The following is an 18848-nucleotide window of genomic DNA, read 5'->3' on the forward strand; positions in this document are numbered from 1 at the left end:
AAAGTTACTGTTCACATGCGTTGCATTGTTTACATGCCTAAATACACTGTTCATGTCCCATGAACAATGCAAGAGGTGCTGAAAAAAAAAAAAAAAAAAAAGGCAAACGCAGGACGTGGGAAGCGCAAAACGCACTTCCCAAGCGCACACTAAATATTTAAAAAAATCAAATCAAACTATAGTATTTCTTCAATGCTGACAAAATACAAATAAAAAAAATGCAAAAAAAATGTCTTTTAATACAACTTAAAATAATCATTTGTAAGCTTTTTTCAATCTAATTAATATTCCATAATTTATCTTATATTAAATATATGCATGTACAGAATCAAATAGTTCTAAAAAAGTCACACTATTTTTTAATACATCACCTTTTTTTGTGAAGCCTAGTTTTAACAATTTTTTTTTTTAAATGCTCATTTTATTATTAAAGTAGAAATAAGAATAATAATTGCAACTTATAAGTACAATTATTCTATAAACAAGTTAGTAGGTTTTTGATATCTTAATTCTCACTAAGTATAATTTTAAAAAATCACGATAAATGAAATATGTATCATGGGCGTTTTCTTACTTAAAGGTATTTAATCTTTTATTTCTCTATTTACCTCTAATTTTCTAATGATTAAAATATGACATTTTTTAACATATGCTAAAGGATTTTAAAAAAAAAAAAAATTGGGTCAAAAGTTCTTTTATTTAGAGGAGGATCATGCGTACATCAAATTTTCAACTTATTTGGATTGATTGACTTTTCAGGATGACAAATTTTTAAAATTTGTTATTAAAAAAACATTTTAATTTAGAGGGACCATAGCCGCCTTGGTCCCAAGTGGCTGAGACCCGTGTTAGAATTGTATGATTAAATTTACTATATCTCAATAGTTTAAACTTTAGAGACAATCAGTAATTTAACATGGTATTAGAGTAAGAAGTAGTTTCGGCCCACACGTGAGAGAGAGTTTTAAAATTATCTCAATAGTTTAAACTTTAGGGACAATCAGTAATTTAACATGGTATCAGAGTAAGAAGTAGTTTCGGCCCACACGTGAGAGAGAGTTTTAAAATTATATGATTAAATTATTAAATTTATCATATTTCAATTACCATATCTCAATAACTTAGGGTCTGTTTGGTAGAGGAGTTTGAGTAATGTTATTTGTATTTTTTTGATATACGTGTGGGTGAAAAAGTGTATAGAAATACGTGTAATGTTGTTTCAAAACTGAAAACATATGTTTAAATATGCTTACCAAACAGGCCCTTAAATTTTAAGTACGAAAAAATCTTGTGCCACATAAAGTGGTACAAAAAAAGCCACAACTCGCCCATGTGGCAAGTTGTGGTTGGTGGAGGAGTGTCTCACCACCACCCCTCCACTAACCACAACTCACCACATCAGTAAGTTGTGACTTTTTTTATGCCACTTTAATTGTCAGGACTCTCTAAGTACAAAGTAATTTACCCGTCTCTACCACAAGTTGTCATTTTGATTGAAGTTTGGAGCACAGATAATTCTTGAGTTTTGACGATGGAGACAACTCAGATAAAGTGAAATATCTGATTGAACCATTAAACTACCGATTCATGGTGCAAGTCAAACCTAGGCGTGGAGGACAGATAACGAACAAGTCGAGGATACGTCCAAAATGATATTTTCATTTTTTAATATTCTAAGCGATGAACGTGAACTCGTCCACTTTCGGCAACTCTAACCTCTAGTCACTTATGACCTTATCAAACAGGACAAGAAGAGGCGAGAGACCTTTTACACATATGAGTTTAGCATTGTTCTTAAAAGATGTAATATGGCAGCATTGATATTTAGCTTATAAGGAGGAAAGCTCGTAATAACTGATAGGGCCAATTGACGCAATTCTAAGTTTTTGTTGGAAAACACACCAGCTCGTGTTGCCTAGTAGTATAATTTTTTTTTTTTTTTTTGATGAAACATAGTAGTTAGTGATAAAGTTTCCTATATATCTACACCAATAGAATTCATCTAGTAATTTTATTCCGAGAAAAATTAAAAATAAAAATCTTTAAAAAATGTGTGAGTTCACTTGTGCATTTTTTTAAAAAATTTATAATTAGATGGTTATAACAAAGAGTACAGATTCAAACTCTAGATATGTCACCATTGAAAATAATAAAAAGTGTTAACTAGTGAGATTACAAGACTCTAAGCGTCCTTTTTTTTAAAGGGTAAGTTAATGGATGCCCTAAAGCATTAGTTTATGACATATTTTTAGAAACTTTTTATAAAAAAAGAAAAAATAATTACTTTTTTTGACAGTTTTTTATATTTTAAATAAAAGTAGTGTCAAAATTTTATTTAAATTGTTCATTAACAATTATTTTAAAAGCACTTGTTAACAAGACATTTTTTTTTAAGAATTGTGAAACATTTTTCCTTTTATTATTATACAACAATCAATTGTCGTTTCTCTAGGCAATCAAAGATTGACTAAGTCAGTAAGAAGTCATTACATGCCGTTTCTCTTGCCAATAAATGGAGTAAAATTCCGTTTCAAAATTTAATAGTTTTCGGTAACTAATTATTACATGTTAATAAAAGGTATAATTTTTTGGTAATTTTTATGTTATATGTGTGACAAAAAATTATAAGTTATTTTTACTTTTATTTTTTGCAAATAATCTAAAATATTTCCAAAAAAAATTAAAAACTAGGTTATTTGCCAAAAAATATTTAGACAAAAAACCAAAAAGCATTTAAGAAAATGAAAAACCCACGGTAAGTTTTACCCAACCGACTTAAGAATATAAGTTATTACTTATTACATGTATTAAAAAACTTACCGTATCGTGTAGATTAGAACTCGTAGAATTAAATCTCATATACTATTTCGATCTTTTGGTTTCTTTGTTCTGACTTTTTATTTCTTTTATTTTATTCTGTAAAGTTATAAGCCTTTTATTCTTCAACGTCAAAAACTACTTGTGACTTTTAACTCATTGTAAATTTCTCCAATAAATAATAATCTTATTATCTAATTTATTTATTATTACATTATTTATGCCTTAAAGTTATAGATTTTTTTTTGGCAGTCTAAAGTTGAAGTCTTTATATGTATTAAAAATCGTTTGAAATTTATGCTAGACATGGTTTTTATTTTTTTATTTTTGATAACATGCTAGACATGTTATATCAGCCAAAATGGATGAACAACACAATGAACTTTTTGATGAAAAGCCATCGATCTCGCTCAGTCAGTTGTACATTATTCCTTGATATGTAGTATATACTTATAAGTGAGTAATATATCATTTATATTCTGTTTTTTCTTTAAAATTGTGATGAGGATGGTGATAGATCTAGAGCACACATATGCTTTTTCAATAAAAGTTATTTATTATTGAATTGTATTAAATGATTGGTAAGGATAAAAGTTCCTCAACCTACCATGTTGTTTATAGAGTGGTTAATTAATTGTATTTGTGCTTATTGTTCATGGTTTATATGGAAGCTACAAAATCAATATTTTCAATCCAGAATATTGTTAAATTATACTTTGACTTGATTCTATATAAAATTAAAAAATATATAAAAACAAATCTAACAATCATATTCATTACCATATTATTTTTGTGAAATTTTGTTATAAAATTTATAGTAATTTTAATACTTTTCTTTCATCACAAACAGACAAACTAAGGCCCTGTGTTTCGGACTTTCGTGGCAACCACACGGAGTACATTAAAGTTTAACCATTACCCAAGAAATAAGAGAGAAAGTTCTACTTGTTGCCTTGGTCTTCCTTTGCCGACATATCTGCCACTTCGTTGCCCTCGTGGAAGGGGTATTGCATAATTTGCATGTCCATGAGGATTTAGGTCGGCAAAAAACTGCAATTATACATCAATGCCCCTTGGTTGATTTGAGTTTGCAGCAGCATCTAATAACAAAAGTAAACTACGACAAAACAAAACAAATGTTAGTATAAAATAAGCTCTCACCCCATCCTCCAAATGTTAGTCGATTCAGCCCTTCTCAAAAAAAAAAAAAAAAAAAAAAAAAAGGATTTAGGCTAAAACTGTGGGAAGACTCTAAGGGTGTATTTAGATACCGTTTATTTTGCTGAAACTGAAAAATTATTGCTGAAAGTACTATAAATAAATGTAAAAATTAGTTAAAATAATACAGTAAAGTCTATGAATAGTGTAAAAAAAAATACAGTGGGACTTATGAATAATAGCAAAAATAAGCCGAATAATAAAATAATTGTCATTTTTCATCGTAACCCAAACTCACACTAATATTGCAACTAAACATTAACTACTACAAATATAGATTAGCAATCCAAGAAAAAGTTTTTTATTTATACAATCTAAGAAAGAGTTAGAGATTATAAACCAACAAATATTCCAGTTGGCTCTGTAGCCCAAAATCCAATTTGTGTTGTCTATTATTATTTATTCAAATCTTTTTATTTTGAAAAAAAAAAGAAAAAAAAAAAGGAAAAAGAAAAAAGAAGGGGACAATGATAGAGCATGTCCTAGCAAAACGGTGGGAATTGGGTAGTTACTAGTTTAGCATCAAATTGACCAATCTGAGCTACATTTGATGCTTTCAAGTGCAACATTTTATACATACATCAATATTAAATATACATTTAGTATAGGATATGTAAAACAACAAAAATCAAACTCTAGTTAAAAATCTTCTCAAAAAAATTAAAAAGCTGTAGTATACTCAAATAGATTAATTAGGATCGTAATTCACGTATAGTTGATTAATCCAATTATAAGTGAAGATTAATTAAGCGTGCCCTAGCAATACTAGACGAAGATAAAAGGGGAAGGTGTCCTTGAGTACCTCATCAAAACCCTCAAATATAGGAGGACATGGGCTGTGGCCAGAACCAAATGCTTTAATGTGGTCTTTGAGAGATCTCTTATGCTTGAAGTCAGAACCGCAGACACAAAGCCAGCGCTTTCCTCAATTCTTCTCGTGGGTTCGCCAGTCACCTTTCACAGCCAAGAGCTTCCCACACTTGCGACATGCAAAGGGCTTCATTCCGTGCTTCCTCTTGTAATGGGTTTGCAAAGTTCGGAAATCTTTTAGAGGCTTTGCTCTCGGGTGGCTTATGTTGTTCTTGCACCCTTCAGCACAACAATAACATGGAATGCCTAACATGGGTTGTGGCTGACTTCCCTTCAGCGAATCTGCCCCTCTTCGATACTGTGATCCATGCCCCCATAGGTGCATCTACCATGAAAATCTATATTAGTTTTATTGGAAAAATCTCAAATCTGTCGCTAGCTTTATGGGGTTGATGTGGTTCAAACCCCAATATCCAAGCACCACAAGAGGTACTTGAATTACGGATTAAGATCTGGTTCAATACAGGTAAAAGTTAAAAAGCCATTGAATGGGAAATATATATATGTATGTATATATAAGAAAAAGTTGAAATTTTTTTGAGGAAAATAGAAGAATTGCACCTGAAGATTGTTGTAGTGGTTGAAGGTTTTGAGGCAGACATGGCAAGAAAAATGAGTGAAACCAATATGTATTTGTTCGGGAGTAGGTATCCAATAATTATTAGCTGCTATGTTTGCAGTTTCCATTGTATTTGCATCAATGGAACCACTCGAATGATTAGGAAGGCCAATGTTTAAGGCCACGGTGACATCCTCATTATCATCACTGCATGCTTTAAGGTTTTCTTCCATTGATACAGTAGGCCAGCTAGGTAGATTGCTTAGCGATGAACGTGGATGAAGAGAATTCTGGTCCATGCTTGGGAAAAGATTGAGAGGCTCAGTATCTGTATGATCTGAAGAAGAAGAAGAAGCTAATGGATTAATGCTTAATGAAATTTCAAAGGGCTTCATGATATAAGCGCAATAGTATACTAGATAGCATAAAGGGTTGAGTGTGTTTCAGATGCAAAGAGGGTCTTGTTATAGTTAGTGAGATTGTAGCCTTGCTTGAAAGATGATGTAAAATGTAATTCAAAGCTCATGAGAGAGAGAGAGAGAGAGAGAGAGGGGGGGGGGGGGGGGGGGGTGGGTGGAGAATGTTGGGGTTGAACGAAAAGAACCATTGTTGTGGGGGTCATAATTCTCTCCTGACTGTACTGGTTATCTGTTTTTGGTATTGAAGCAAAATATCATAATTCCGGTGGCCCATGGCTTCTGAATTTAGCAAGAATTGTTCCACAGATAGTTTATAACTTTATAGTATTTGGCAAAGCACAATTTAGTATGCTTTGCTCTCAACAGTCACACCAGTATTCACATTAACTACAATAGACTGTGTATCTACGCTAGATTGCATATTGCAGTGTGAAATAGATGGATTTCTGTGTTGGAACGTGCATGTACCATTCATAAATTAATATATCTTCCGTATACGTTAATTCTTCTTTATACTTTTTTATCCTATTCCTACCTTAATTCAGAAATTAAAAGTAATATTCCCCGCAGTTTTACTAGCGTTCTCTACGTTATTTGAAGAAATCACTGCAGTACAAGGTTACAAGGATGTGATTCACTTGTATATTGACTTGGCCAATGAAATCATAACCAGCTAATGCATTGAGCATAAATCAAGCCATTGCTGTGGTCGCAGTTAGGTAATGATAATTGATAAACAGTCTTGCTAAACTACAAAATTAACTTGCAGTCTCAACCCCACCGGCTCTAACCTAAAAAGCTATGGGGCAGCCAATGGGTTCATAATAGTCTTCCTTCAATTCTTTCCATTAACTAGAAAGAGCCATTTGGTATTTACTAGCTGTGACCCCGTCTGAAACTTTGTCCAAATTTGAACATTCAGGACAAAATTTTGGTTTAAAAGATATGTTTATATTGGCATATCTTGTTTCTACCACTTCTTATTTAGAATTTCATCCACATTTTCAATAAAACTAATAAATATTTTAAATAATTCTCTCTCTCTCTCTCTACCCCCCCCCCCCCCCCCTCCCGCGGTTAAGCCAAGGATTATGGCTATGCAAAAAAATTATTGGCATATTTCTGACGAGCAAGGATTATGACTATCAACTAAAATTCTAAAACAAAAAAATTATTTGCATATTTCTGACGAAATGAAGGGAACAAAACAGGAGCAAGAGAAATCCACCATAAAGATCCTTTTCTTTTAGCCATTTTGTCATTTTGAAAAGGAAAAAAAAGTTATAACTTATTTCTACAACTTATCTCTCTCTCTCTCTCTCTCTCTCTCTCTCTCTCTCGGTTAAGCCAAGGATTATGGCTGTGCAAAAAAATTATTTGCATATTTCTGACGTGCAAGGATTATGGCTATCAACTAAAATTCTAAAACAAAAAAAATTATTTGCATATTTCTGACGAAATGAAGGGAACAAAACAGGAGCAAGAGAAATCCACCATAAAGATCCTTTTCTTTTAGCCATTTTGTCATTTTGAAAAGGAAAAAAAAAGTTATAACTTATTTCTGCAACTTTTTTAGGTTAAAATTATAAATTAAACTTCTAACTTTATTCAAAATTTAATAATGTCCTATCACTCTTTGAGTTCATTCATGATTCAAATTTTATTTTCTAAATCTAACATATATTGGGTCCGTTTGGATTGAGCTTATTTTTGCTGAAACTGAAAACTGAAACTGAAAACACTGTAGCAAAATAATTTTTAAATGTGTAAGTAATATCGTGGGACCCATTTTTAATGAAAAAGTTGATGAAAAGTGGAATTTGTGGGTCCGTGAACAGTGCACAAATGCACTGTTCACAGTGGACTTGGTCAAATAGTGCGGCTGAGAGAAAAAAAAAAAAAAAAAAAAAAAAAAAACTGGAAAACGCAGCCACAAATTCAGCAACTTTCAGTGCAATCCAAACGCACTCATTGTCACGTCATTTATAATTTTAAATGACATAATAGTTTGAATATTTTTAAATTTGTAATATTTAATTTAGATATAAAATGGATATATTTTAAATAAAAGGATCCCTTTATTTATTTTTTTTTTTTAAAAAAAAGAATAATGGTAGACAAAGGTTTGACTAAGGGTGTAAGCTTGAAAAGGATGCAAAATATATATATATATATATATAGATATATTGTAAGGACACGATTTGTAACGAACCGTAACGGTGTTGGGTTCGCACGTAAAAGGCCCAAACAATATCATTTATAGAGCGTGGGTTTGAAAGGCTGGGCCTTGATCGCCAAACGGTGGGTTTTTCGTGGTGTTCATACATAACTAAGGCATTCTCGCTCTAGAAGTCTTTCTCCTAGAGGCGGGCTGGGAGGCTTTGGTTTTTGGCCATTTTTCCCAGCCCCTGCTATGAATTGCTTACTTTTCCTTTTATACTAGCCTGTGTTTTTTATCCTTCGTCCACGTGTAGGATCGACATTCCAAGACTGATACTTGTCCCATCAGCCCATACCCAGAGTGGTTGGGGGTGGTTGTAAAAGCTGGAGAGTATGGCTCTGTCAGGTGCAGAGTATTGAATGGCAGTAGGGGCAGCTTTCCTTGGTCGTTACACTTTCCAGCATACCCCTCTCTATTGGCACAGATATTTTAGATTTTTTCCCAAGTTGTTTCTATACCATTTTTGCCCTTTCTTCTTGTGAGATCTCGGACATGCCGAGGACTGAATCGTCCTCGGCTGTGTCCCAAGGCTATTTCGTACTTGTATTGCCAAGCCTGGGCCATCACCTTCCTCGGCTTGGGCCTTTAGACCCCAACGAATAAATGGGCCTGGCCCACGAATTATTGGGCCCCACATATATATATCTCAAACTTATTGACACATTGAATGTTTAATGTGGAGGCAAATTAAGAATACAATGTTGTATAATTTGTGGAGACCAGTAAAGGGAAAACTTATTTCTTTTTTAGTTCAATAAGCCTCTGGACAAGAAATGGTCAAGATGAATAGCGCATGGAGTTTTGACAACTATCTTGTGTTGATGCAGGTTATGGCCGGCATTCTATGACGATGATGAGTTAATTGTGAGTACATCGTGATATCTTTGGGTGGTCAAACATTGCTTTGAGTATTGACCTTGAGAGGAATAAAGGATACTTATATATCTAATGTGATCAATAAGTCTAGGAATAATTAGACACTTTAGATGTTATTATATATGCTAGTCTTTTTGGGAAGATTTTAATATATATATATATATATATATAGTAATGCTACCAAAATTTTAGTGCGAAGGTGCTCGATGGTTGCAGTCTATTTACTAGTATGAACATTAGAGAGAATATATTGAGAGATACATGGCCGGATACATGCCCATTGTGTTGGGGTGGGAGATGCTAATGGTTATGAGCAACTATTAGTTAGGCATGCCAAGATTAAATGAAGTAACATCTGAGGTGTTACTCCACAAAGTTTGCAACATCCAAATGGAGTAATGCATAGGCATTATTCTTTGCATGGCCATAATGAAGTGTAGTTATATATGAGCCCCCCATTGAGACCGATTGGGGCATCAACAAAAAATTATCTCTTATTCTTTGTGCGTATGGGAGTTTCTTAGACACTGGCTTTTCGTGTGCACCACCACCAGAGGTCTCATTCGTTTTCATCAGGCTGTAACGTAGTAGGAAAAATTGGAGACTCCTGGCTCTTTGGATTGTTGGTTTGGTGCAATTTCAAACCAAAAAAGAAAGGCCTGAAATTGAGAATGCTTGACAGTGAATGATTTGTAGCATAAATTCTATGTAAATTCCACATAGAATTTCCCCTTAACAAAGAGGGAAAAAAAAATTCATAGATGGGCACGTTTAAAATTCAAAATTTCTTAGAGGGGCTGACTGCCCTCTTGTTCATACATTTTGTGAAAGATGTTAAGCTGTTATACTTGAAGAATAAATAAATCAAATAAAAACCTATGAAAAAAAATAGAAGAATTATTTTTTGGGGCAAAAAATCTCCATAGGTAGTTGATAGTCCATCTTTTCCTGCCATAGCTGAGAAGAACAAAGTTAGTCTGTCGAAGCAGTTCTTATGTTACAGCTTTGATTGAACCAAAGAATTATATAAGCTGTTGAGAATTTCAGAAATGAAAAGAGAGTTGATTGACATAAATTTGTCAAGGTTATACAATTGAAACTTATATCCAAGCCATGTATATATTGGTAAGTTCTTCTTTTAGGTATTTGGACTATCTGAAGTAACAACTGCAGCTTCTGTTTCTGTGGAGGTATTTTGCTGTGGCATCTGTGAATCTGAAGCACACCATCACAGTTAAAAATTGTTATTAGCACTTGCAATAGTCTGGGGTAGAGAGAGAGTCTAAAGTTTTAACAGTTTTAACACTATTTCTAGCCAAATTAAGCATCAAAATTTCTAGCTGCAAACTCTTTATGATATGTGTTATTACTTTTCACTACCATTGTTATTTTAATTTTAAGATTTGAAACTCTACTTAATTTCCAGCTAAATAAGTAGGTTCATGGATTGTGTTATTTTGATACGCAGAAGTAGTACTGTTTTAATCATATTGGAGTCATGTACAGTGGGACCATTCTAGTCGTTCGACCCGTGCTCATAGTGATCTAGTGAATAGTGAATACGCAATTTTTACGTACATAAAATGTTTTTTCTAATATAATATGCATAGAAACACCATTTTTCATATTGCATGGCAAGGAAACCTCTCAAATAATGATAATGGTACGTAATGCCCAGGCAAAACACCACATAAATTCGGTACTATTTGTTTATTACTACGCTTCTCTTGTTTTTCTTTTTCCCCTCTCTTTTTTCTATGAACATAGGAAGCAGTGGCCGCGGGCCCTGCTGCATGAAGTATTGAAGTTGTTCTAAAGTGTTGAAAAAATTAAAAAGAGAGAAGGAGTTTTTCTTAAATAAGGGGGATTCATAAGGGTGAGGATTAGGTCCAGTGCATGTAATGCACTAAATACATTAAGATGGTGGCATGTGTTCAAAAGTGAATACGTGTTATAATTTCAACGGGTCCAGTGCAACTGGACGCTGGACCCAAACCTCACCTGGTCCATAATTACTCGAAGTAAACAGTGATGTGTTCTATTGCTTGCTTAAGAAAAGTTAGTATTTCATGCTTCTTAGAGTATTTATATCAATTTGTGTAAAAGAAAAAAATTGCACTTTATCTTGCCAAAAATTCAATTTTTCTATTTTATTTAACCACTTTTAAATGCATCCTATATCTCTTCTTTTAATAATAAAAAAAAAAATTACAAAACATCATATTAAAATAATTCTACTTTAATGTTATAATAGTGGAAGAGAGAAGAACGAGAAAGTGAGACATGAGAGGAGATAGAGAATAAAATAAAATATTTTTATATCTTACTATAATGTTTGTATATATTTTCAAAAGTACTATAGTAAGTTGAAAACTTTTTTTTTTTTTTTTTTGCATTTTAAATCACCGAATGTGGGTGTTTTTTGTGCATTTTTGGTGAATATGTTATATATTTTGCATTTTTATTGATAATGCATAACCAATGAGAATGCTCCAATAAAGATTAGGCTATTATTACTAGGATTTTTCTGTACACATTTAAGAAATGACAACTCAACCACAGCCATGCATGAATATATATATATTGGTTAATTTAGGATGCAAAAATTTTTGTCCAACTCTTAATGTTTCCTTTTTTTTTTTTTAATGTTCTATCAATGCAAGATGTCACGTGTTTGAATTATAAAACAAAAGGGGGAAATAAAAGATGTATGAGAGATTGTGACTGCAGAACATATATAAAGTGGCAATATTGAAGAAAAAAATAGGATTTTTATTTTATTTTTTACATAATTTGATCAGTTGTACTCATTCCCACCAAATCATAATTTCATGCATGTTAACTAGTGAAGTATAATGACGCAACAACATGATCTCTTGCCCCCTTCTTATGCTATATTTTTTTTTTTTCCAATAAAATCAAAGTGTACTTAAAAGGGATGACAGTCCCTAACATGCAATGTGGGCCGCTTTTCATCGACCTATTGACTGTATCTTCAGAAACAACCATTATCTATCATACTGAAACCACATGCAGTCACTATTAGTTTACACGAGCCTCTCCTGTCATTACTTTTCCATTGACCCATGTAATGGGTCATAGAATAAGTCTAGACAGCTCATTCACATGGGTTGGGTTTTTTTTCCACCCATGTGGCCCCCCTATATATAGTCTCACGACTCTCATTGTCATACAAAATTAATAGGTACACCATATTTATATATGGTAAAACTATATATAGTCTCACAATTTCTGTCTATGGGACATTTTGTGTACATAAGTCTAGACAGCTCATTCATATGGGTTGGGTTTTTTTTGCTTATGTGGCCCCTCTATAGTCTCATGTCATACAAAATCCTTAGGTACATCATATTTATACGTGGGAAAAAATCTTATTTCACATTCGCTATAGCATATTTCATAAAAACTTTATTTTGAAATTGTGTTTCTAAAACACGATTTCAGTCCATGTGACATTTTGTATACAATGAGTCTATAATAAAAAGTATGTTATTGTCATTATTCATCATATATATATATATCATATTGTTTATACATGTATATGTGCAAGAGTAATTTATATATGTGTGAGGAATATTTTCAAAATATCAAACTAACAAAAAGAGTAGAGAAAATTAATTTGTTACCTGTAGAAGAAGGAAAGGATTGCCTTGTGGTTTGAAGAGGTGGAGGAGGATAGGTGGAGAAGGATCCCTCCATTTGCATAGGATAGTATATATATGATGATCCGGGTAAGCGTTGTTGCCCTTGTGGCTGTGGTGTAGTAGAATATGTACTCCTAATTGGGGCTTGAAAAGAATAACCATAGTAATAGGGAGAGCCCATGGTAGAAGAAGATGTTCCATACAATTGCTGGTAATATTGTGGCTGTTGTACTTGTGGGTTATACAATGCCTGTCCATTCAAGACACAAAAATGTCACATAACTTTAACTACCTTTTATTATAATTATATTCATTCAAATGCATGTATTAAATTATGGGAAGAGCTTGTGTCCAGTGATTCGGTTACACTAAACACAAGTCCGTATCTCAATATGTTCAATATACTGATACACCGATCACATGTCGTGTCCTTAAATTATACACACAAAAGAGGGACTAACTTGATGGTAGCCATAATCAGGAGTTGCGTAGGTTGGGTACCTGCACAAGGAGTTTCATTTATAAGTACTGGTGAGAGAAAATTATTATTACATGTTACTTCAATGTTTATTTCCATGAGAAGTAATGGCTCAATTTAGAATGCTTCTCTAGTTAAGGAATGGTAGGTAGCACGATGAATTTATTGTAATGCCAACATTGGGTCCTACAGTGATAGTAACTTTTAGCAACAATATTATATTGTTAGTTAAGGTGGGTCAAATTATAATAAGTTTACAAACTCCACCCACTCCATATATTTTGGATGAAATATATGTCAGAGTGATATAATTGTGGATCAGCCATTGCCCAACAAATAATTGGTCCCACGCGTATAACATACACGCTTTATTAAATTTAAGTAATAAAAATATTACCCATCTATGATCTATATAGTTAGGCCGGCAATGAAAGACAGAATTTTGTTGCAAATTGTCAAATTGGTTTGGGGAAATTCTACCGGTACCACTACTACGTGACTACTTGATCATTCTAATTGTCAAATTGGTTTGGGGAAATTATTTAATAATCATGTTACATGGTTTGTTTAAATTATTTATTTAGTTATAGGAATAGCTTACACATAGATGGTCCTAAGATGAAAAAAAAAATACAAATACAATATTGGTAGCCTAATTTTGTTGATATATGCAACCATATCACAAAACTAAATATAACGAATTTCAAAGGTCTTCTTTATTGCAATATAAATTTTGACTTTTTTTTTTATAAGTTAAATTTGACTTTGCGCGCATACAGACATAAGTGTCAATTTCTTTCTTGTCAATGCTCGAAAGTTATCACTTAATTTATCTAACACATATAATTTGTTGTTAAAAGCATAATTAAAGTTGAAAAAAAAAACCACAAAAGTCAAGATTCTAAAAAACACAAAATTTAATTTCAAATGCATTGTTTATAAGAAGGGATGTTTTATCACCAATTTTTAAAGCCAGCACATTTCCATTAATTTCTTAAGATAGTGACAAAGTGGCAATAATACTTTCATCTTCGTCATTCGTTTACGACAAGGTTATTGGACAATTTGCCATAGCTAAATTTACAAATACCATTCTTTGCGATGAAAAAATGATTTATCTAAAAGGTCCATGATCATTTGACATGGTTAAGGTATGTCATACATAAAAGATGTGTGGGTCTACCATTCAAGGTACATGTTCCCACACACATGTAAGATTAGGCACATCAACAAAACAATATAATATTCTTGATAAAGACCTAGCTTACCTTGATATTTTTGTGGATTAAAAGAAATATGAGCATGACATGTGTCCTAAAATAATCATAATTAATCTAGTGCCCTTTTACAAACTAATACCAACTATAATAATTGTACCAAAAAAATAGACATCACATCATATATATAGCCATTTGGTTTATGGTATGGACCATCTATATATCCTATAATGATGACAATCAATTAAAAGCATAAGTAAATAGAAAGCAACTCACCCGTAAGGTGGGTAAACGACAGGAGGTGGTGGCGGCGGCAGTGGGGGAGGTATGGGCGGCGCCATTCCGCCATAGGGTGGTGCACCTTGTGGTACACTAGCACCCCCTTGGTTATAAGAACTAGTACCACCTTGATTTCTTCCTGTATATATGAACAACAGTTAAACACGTGCCCAAAGTGTAATGCAACATATTATTATGTAATAAAAGAAAATAATTCCCAAAAAACATAGTACAAAACGTATGGACCTCGGGGCGGTGTAGGTCGTGGTCGTCCCAACGAAGCAATATTACAGTTGGCTCTCCGCCCATCAATCACAGGGTTTGCTTCAACACAAGCCCTCCTTGCCGATTCAGGGTCACGAAAAGTCACCTAATAAATGTAAAAATAACCTCATCATATAGCTATTTGGTCATATGAGAATGTTATTATTACAATGTGGGGAGCTAGCTAGAGAAGTACTTACAAATCCGTATCCCTTAGATTTTCCTGTATTCTTATCCGTGATGATTACAGCTTCAAGAATCTCTCCAAACTGCTCGAAATATTTGTGCATTTCTTCTGTATGTGTCTCCCAAGCTAGTCCCCCAACAAACACTTTGGTAAACGTGGTGTCGCCGAACTGTGAACGGTAATGAGGGTAAGCCATGGAATCAAAATCATGAATATTATCAGTCAAATATTGGGTATCTTGTGTGTGCATGAAGTCTTTGGTATGTATCGATCACTTGTGTGCTTGACAAGAGTGGAGTACTAAGCTGTATCTTTTTTTCCACCTCCTCATCTTCTTTGCTTTGAGCTCTATATGTGCCTCAACCTCCATCCCCACCCTGTATTTTTTACAGCAGAAGAATCATTAAAAGAGGGCCAGAGAGACAGAGAAAGAGGTGGATATAGTTTATGATGTTGCTGTTGTTGTTATTATATGTTTGATGAGTTGTTTGGAACAGTGGGGTTAGGTCAATTATAAGAGGATAGAAAAAAAAAATTGTGGAGAGAGAGAGAAAGATCCGACAGCTGCAAACGCTAATTTGCTGGCTTAAAGAGGAAGAAGGAGTTGGGCTTTGTAGAAATGAATGACAGCTGCGTGGCTAACGCACTTGGTGCCTGTCCTCTCTGTCTCTGCATTAATATAACCTCCCACCCTCCAATCAATAATCATCTCCCATCTTTTCTCTCGTTTTTTTTTTTTTTTTTTTTTCATTGTTGTCTTTTGAGCTTGGCCTCCCCCACCTCTCTCTCTCACTCTCTCTCTCTCTCTCAATTGCAATCAGGTAACGACTCTCTCTCTCAATTGCAATTTATTTCACATTATCTGTATACATAATTATTTTTTTTCACATTTTAAATCTCTTTTATGTTGTTAATTTCAATCGGATAATGATTCTCTCACACAATTTATTTTACATTGTTTATATACATAATTTTTTTTCACATTTTAAACGTGTACGGTCAAAGTGTGTGTATCGGGTATGAAGTTGTAAATATTGTGTATGCAAAGGAAGTGAACAAATATTTACCTATTTATTTCAGTACCATAGCACACTATTTTTATCTTTTATGGCACGCTTGGTAGACTGTAATAAACATTGTAATGTAGTAGTTATTCCTATGGTTTAGCTATTCAATAGTTTGGTTATATTTTTATTACAGGGAATAGTCATTCCTTATAAATAACTATTCTTTAAAATAAGGAATAACTATTCCTCTTTAAAAGGGTTGTAATAGTTATTCTTTAGTAGATGTAATAACTTCTAATATTAATATATTTCTAAATAAATAAACTTTCTATACCCACCTAACAATTATGGAAATAAAAAATTATCAAAAAATAACTCATCTTTCTAAAATTTAAAATATATTATTTTCTAGGAAATATAATTGTATAAATGAGATATTTTCTAAGATAGATCATAAATTTTATTCTAATGTTACAACTCACAACCAAACTAATGAATAGGTTTAGTTATTCTATTACAACACATTTTATTCCTGATAATAAAGATTACCATTCCTATTGTAATCCACATTCAATGTACCAAACGTACCCCTTAGTGATATAAATATAATACAAGGTTTCTGAATATACAAGATGTGCCCCCACATTTATGCTCCATACTAGCACTCCGATCATCGTCAGATTGACACTTTAAATTAAAAATAATAACGGATGTGATTGTTGGCACACTTTTAATGATTCTCAGGAGCAATTTGGCTTGGTGCTTGATAAGATGTCAATTTTATTTTTTTTAATCAATGGACCACAAATTTTCAATTTTTGGCTCTCTGCGTTTGATTCTCATGGTAGTTTTCTTATACTAATGCACGTTTGCTTCTCTGGGGAAAAAAAAAAAAACTATTTGAATAAAACAGCTCCATTAGTGCTCCAAAGTTCCCTGCACACTTCTCGTTTCTTGTTATGTAGACCGTTAGAAAATAATTATAAATTTAATATTTTGGACAAAATTTAGGTAGATTTATTTAGGTGTTGTAATTAAGATTCTCCAACTAAATTCATTAATTGTAAAAAAAAATGTTTTCTTTTTTAATGATGATTGAATTAAATCTTGTGACGTACTACTATTAAATATAATTAAAGAATCTAAGATATTTTGTACCTAAATTTATCATAGTACTACTGTTTTCCTTTCCCATTTCATTATCAAATTCCCCCACATGAGCCCACGTTCATAACCCTCTCGCAGAAGCTGTAAAAACCCAACTTCCAACCCCAACGAATTATAATAATAATAATAATAACAACAACAACAAAATCAAGATTATTTTAAAACTCAAATAAGTGGTGATAGAAAATCACGTGAAAGAGGCCTTGGGCGGCTACGATGAAAACAAAAATCTAACTACATGGAATCATTCCCTAGTCAATCACATTATAAAAAAATCATATAATGTGAAGCCAAATTTATAATCATTTTTATGCTTAATGGAAGACCATTAACTTGTCCATAACCACATGACAGTACATACATTGGGAGAGGCCACAAAGTCTCAAGGCCTAGCTTATGACTTTAAAGCATTCCTCCACATTCATATATACATGATTGTCATTTGCCATGTAAAATCCTAGTTTAAATTATCACGTACGTTAACTTTCTCTTAATTTCTTTTAATAAGTTTTTAGTTTTATGATTTTGTGAGACGAAAAATTATTGTATATTCTCAGACTATACTCTCTTTTTCTCTCTTACAAAAGAGTGAGACTCATAATAGATAAGACCTACCTTTCTGTAAGAGGGATTGGAGCATAGTCTGAGGCTATGCAATAACAACCCTTACGAGGCTATAAGAACAAACACACGCGAAGAGGATGTGAAAAAAAGAAATGTCCTATTGCCAGCGCTATAGGGACCATGAGACAGCTAGGACCTGTAGTTTATGAAACCCTGCAACTATGTGAACTGGCAGTCCCTTCCACGAGGGGTCCTATGACTCTTTGAGAACTATGAGCTGGATTTCCATCTACTTTCTTTTACCCCTAGGACTCTCTCTCTCTCTCTCTCTCTCTCTCTCTCTCTCTTTTTAGTTTTTACTTTCAAGTTTAGGGCGACCCACTTATACATGGCTCCATCAACCAATACCCACCAATCAATGACTATTTAAAGCTTCACAGTTTCTTTGGAGACCAATTCCTTTGCCAACCCCAAATAAAGCAGTCTCTAGTATTCTTCCTCAAACTCTCCCCACTTATGGCATTCATGTTACATTTATCGTATCACAAAAAGTAGTAGTTCTTTTTTTTTTTTTTTTTTTTTTTTTTTTTGCTTCGGATTTTGAGTCCCTGGCCATGAGATGATTCACAAAGCTGAAATATTTCTCTTTCATAGAATCTATGCTCCCTTTTCCCATGATTATGTCTCTTAGTTTTTGTTTATTTAGAGTGAAAACAAGAAGTATGCAAAATTTGGATGAAAAACATCAATTTTCCCTCCTTTGGTTGACACTGTAAAACTGGAAGTAACGCAGGTGTAACCGTGTAAAGCCATAAGAAGTAGTGATGTTTACTTCAAGATAATAACCCTTGAATCTGTATGGTGAACTTTCAAGATCCATCAAGAAAAATAATAGTGAAAATTTCTCTGAAATTTTCTTAATTTAAAATTTTATTTGCCTTTAGAGACTATAATGCATTTAAATAGAAAACGAGTCTTAGAATTGCTGAGCGGTGCTAAAAAAACTCTAAAACACTTTTAGAGTGGCTAGAAAACCCTAA

At 33.0% G+C, this 18848-nt stretch overlaps 2 protein-coding genes across 2 annotated transcripts; both read right to left on the reverse strand.

Annotated features, from left to right (window-relative positions):
* Positions 1 to 4780: 4780 nt before the first annotated feature.
* Positions 4781 to 5859, reverse strand: LOC126708065 (protein TRANSPARENT TESTA 1). Its single transcript, XM_050407886.1, is given in 2 exon segments — positions 4781 to 5230; positions 5467 to 5859. Coding segments are annotated over 2 exon segments (843 nt in total).
* A 3875-nt stretch (positions 5860 to 9734) lies between these two features.
* On the reverse strand, positions 9735 to 15756 carry LOC126709457 (uncharacterized). The gene is made up of 6 exons (XM_050409708.1): positions 15084 to 15756; positions 14866 to 14989; positions 14617 to 14758; positions 13107 to 13146; positions 12628 to 12895; positions 9735 to 10195 (listed from the first exon to the last, which is right to left on the reverse strand). Exons 1-6 carry the CDS (start codon positions 15318 to 15320, stop codon positions 10119 to 10121), a joined length of 888 nt encoding a protein of 295 aa, XP_050265665.1. The 5' UTR covers positions 15321 to 15756; the 3' UTR covers positions 9735 to 10118.
* Positions 15757 to 18848: the final 3092 nt, after the last annotated feature.

Source organism: Quercus robur, chromosome 12 (genome assembly GCF_932294415.1).
Source record: "Quercus robur chromosome 12, dhQueRobu3.1, whole genome shotgun sequence".
NCBI classification, from domain to species: Eukaryota; Viridiplantae; Streptophyta; class Magnoliopsida; order Fagales; family Fagaceae; genus Quercus; species Quercus robur.